The sequence below is a fragment of the Trichoplax adhaerens genome, genomic scaffold (assembly GCF_000150275.1).
Source record: "Trichoplax adhaerens TRIADscaffold_4 genomic scaffold, whole genome shotgun sequence".
Taxonomy (NCBI): Eukaryota; Metazoa; Placozoa; class Uniplacotomia; order Trichoplacea; family Trichoplacidae; genus Trichoplax; species Trichoplax adhaerens.
In genome coordinates, this window is record NW_002060946.1 from 7,517,629 (window position 1) to 7,521,062 (window position 3,434).

General features: G+C 37.1%; 1 protein-coding gene across 1 annotated transcript; it reads left to right on the top strand.

Annotated features, from left to right (window-relative positions):
• Positions 1 to 1,211: 1,211 nt before the first annotated feature.
• On the top strand, positions 1,212 to 3,434 carry TRIADDRAFT_56034 (uncharacterized protein; the record flags this gene model as incomplete). Its single annotated transcript, XM_002111675.1, has 5 exons — positions 1,212 to 1,698; positions 2,353 to 2,427; positions 2,619 to 2,808; positions 3,044 to 3,164; positions 3,339 to 3,434. The coding sequence occupies 5 exons, from the start codon at positions 1,212 to 1,214 to the stop codon at positions 3,432 to 3,434; spliced, it is 969 nt and encodes a 322-aa protein (XP_002111711.1).

Below are 3,434 nucleotides of genomic sequence, written 5' to 3' on the forward strand. Positions count from 1 at the left end.
TGTAGATCGATCTATTTCGAATAGAACAAGGCTTGCTTGGTATAAACGAAGTATCTTATCCGAGTAAGGATTTGAGTAATAGCGTTTATTTAGAGTCTATATTGAGTAATAGATAGTCTAGAATGTTATGGATCTGCGGATTCAGGACTTCTTTTAGAAAACTAGCGAATTTTCTTATATACTCTACTTTTTGACATGGCAAGGATCGTCAACAATAACAATCGTAGCCGATGTTGATTGTAGAAGGCTAGCGAACCTATCTCCAAGTCTAATAACACTAAGCTACTACTTTACACTTCGCTACTTGACTAAAAAGTTAATAGCATGGAAATTGCATTGCAGTGATCTTTACAATACCTTTGAACTGGATATCTATCTATATCTATACTATATGTTAAAATTTGACTGTCCGCTTTTTGCACGTTAGTGACTCATTAAAATTACATTATCCAATAGCTTTAGTTCTAGCTACTTCAATTCAATATGAACCACCACTACTAACAGTACCACCAGTGCCTTGCAAAATAGGATTGTACTGTAAATCGAGCATCGTGACGTCATCGTCACAAGGTAGCTGGTAGCGGATTACACTGTACAGTGTACAGTAGTACTGTATACTGTACACTGTACGGTGGTGCTCTAGCGACTTCAATTCTACAGTACAGTACTGTACAGTACAGTACAGTGTACAGTACAGTACTGTAATGTACAGTACTGTATAAGAACCACCAGTGCCTTCCAAAATAGGATTGTAAATAGAGCATCGTGACGTCGTACAGTACTGTACAGTACAGTGTACAGTATACAGTACAGTACTGTACTGTACTGTATAAGAACCACCAGTGCCTTCCAAAATAGGATTGTAAATAGAGCATCGTGACGTCATCGTCACAAGGTAAATGGATTATACATTATAGTATACGGTGGTGCTCTATCTCGATCAGATGAAATAGAGAAGAATACTGGCGAAGAAAGGCAAAGCAACTTGGTAACGGTCGTTTATTGAATCAACAGCATCAACTTGACCGATAATATTAACTCGAGTAAATCTCTAAAACAATATCATTTCATCACAGTTAGAAACGGGACGTAAATTGGATTAGAATAAAGATCTTGAGTTGGGACTTTGCATCCGATCGACCAATTGTTTTAGTCAATAGATTATCTTTTAGGCAGTTACTGGCAACGACGCCCATAATAATAAGGCAGAAATGGCCAATAGACCACTTCCAAATGACGAAGATCACCCTCCTAGCTACGTTGATACGGTAAAAGATGACCAATCGATGGTTGTACCTATAGCACAACCATCTTCATCGGAAAAAGAGATGCAAGAAGTTACTCCATGTAGCCCAACTATGGATACAGTAAAAGAACAATCGCCACAGACTGTACCTATGCCGATGCCGATGCCTATGCCTATGCCTATGCAAGGAGTGGATGTCGGTCAATCGCCTTTACCACCACCGATTTTACAGCAGCCAGGAGGTGCTATGCCTGTACCTCCACCAATATCTCAACAACCAATTGCTGGCCCAGGAGGACCAGATCCTGCTACTCAATCGTACTTTCCACAGTCGCTTCAGTGGATGCAAGTTCCTGCCCCTAATACTGTCTCCAATGATTGTTCGCCAGGACTTGAACGCCTATTCCAGCTTAGTCAAGTAATAATTTGTCCCGACATACAACAGCAAGAACGTAAGTTTGCCAATTTCGATAACTTCTTGTATAGGAATGGAATTGAATAGAATAGAAAGAGTAAGTTAAAGTACCGTATTTTCATAAGCACATTAATCAACATCAAAGCGTACGTCCTTAATCCCAACATTACCGTAATCACCTTACTTGTGATCATCATACTAAGTCAAGTCAAAAAGTACTTTATCAAACCCTTTTAATATAATTACCATTGAGCATGACGGCAAAGCTCTTAAACATCTAGATACTATTAGATCTATAGTTGTTGAATTGCAAGTAAGACTGTAGTCGGGTTATGATAGGAGTTGGTGTAGAAGCGAATCTATCCAAAATGACCAAATTGGCATATTCTCTATGCTATGATTTCTAGACTACAAACTTACTTTACTGTTCTATACGAGATTATGATTAACTAACCTGGGTACTTTAATAAATTGTGCGGTACGTGAAGCTATGATTCTATATGCCATTAAACCTAGAAGAAATCATTACAATCTCAAATAGCCTCGCAAAAGTTCTAAGTAACTTATAATATTTGTATGTTGATATAATTTAATTAGCACAAATTTAGTATATGATCAGTTAATATTTAGAAACAATTTCAATGATTGCGGCTCAGGATATCTCTTAATTCTATCATGTTATGCACTATAGTATTCATGCCGATGTTCCGAAGTAAATACCAGGTAAAAAACAACGCTGGTCAATTGATCTATTATGCGATTGAAGGTAAGTTTGAAAGATACCACACTTTCAGCAGAATCTTAACATTAACATAGACCGTACAGCAGTAACACTAGTAGTCTCTTAGATATTCTACTTGATTGACAGTAACTAGTTCTCAGTTGAATATCTTATAAGCCCTATATGTTACTAAGCTATAACTGGCTGTAATTGACTTGTTACGCGTTGCTCCTTAGATAATGTAACAACAGCGATAAATATGTATGGCTACGATCTAGCTGAAATAGCCCTTTACGATAGCATGGAAAGGAAAGTTATGCAACTATCTCGCGCCCTATCCGGCGAAGTATCTGGCTGTTTGAGTGCTATTTTATATAAATTAAATGTTGCTTGCCCTCCGGAAAATATAATTGGCAGCGTAGTCCAGTAAGTACTCAAATCTCATTATAGGCGTTTTGTAGACATTCAACTAACACCTGGCAATATAGACTATCTGCAGATGTTCTACAAATTAACTTTAAAAATGACGATGCCAATAGTTAAAGATCTAGCAATTCTTTCGGTATTTAGCTTCTGAGTTATCTCTTTCCATATGTAAAAGATTTACATGACCGTTTAGGGATTTCTTCATGCTTAATTTTCATATTCGGATCAATTTCAGAACATCTATATTCGGCCCAAAGCATGCTGTAACCTCCCCAAACGGCGTAACTGAATTAGCAATCAACGGCCCTGGTCACTGCTGTGCAATTCGTGCGGCGGAAGGCTATCTAAATTTTCCGGTATAAAAACGAAGATCTTTACAAGATTATTGTTGCATTCGTCACGATAGTATTAAATATAAGTAAAAATTCATTGGATCTTCTAGACTTTGGCAGTTTTATCTCTACTACTCGTAATTCTTTACACTATTATTTCCGAAACTAATAATTATAAACACACATTTTAAATGCTAGATCATTTCTAAAAGCGGCAAAGTTATTGGCAATGTTGCGAAACACTTACCTAATATGGGAAACTTACAATGCAATATGGAAGTTAATTGTACGTAA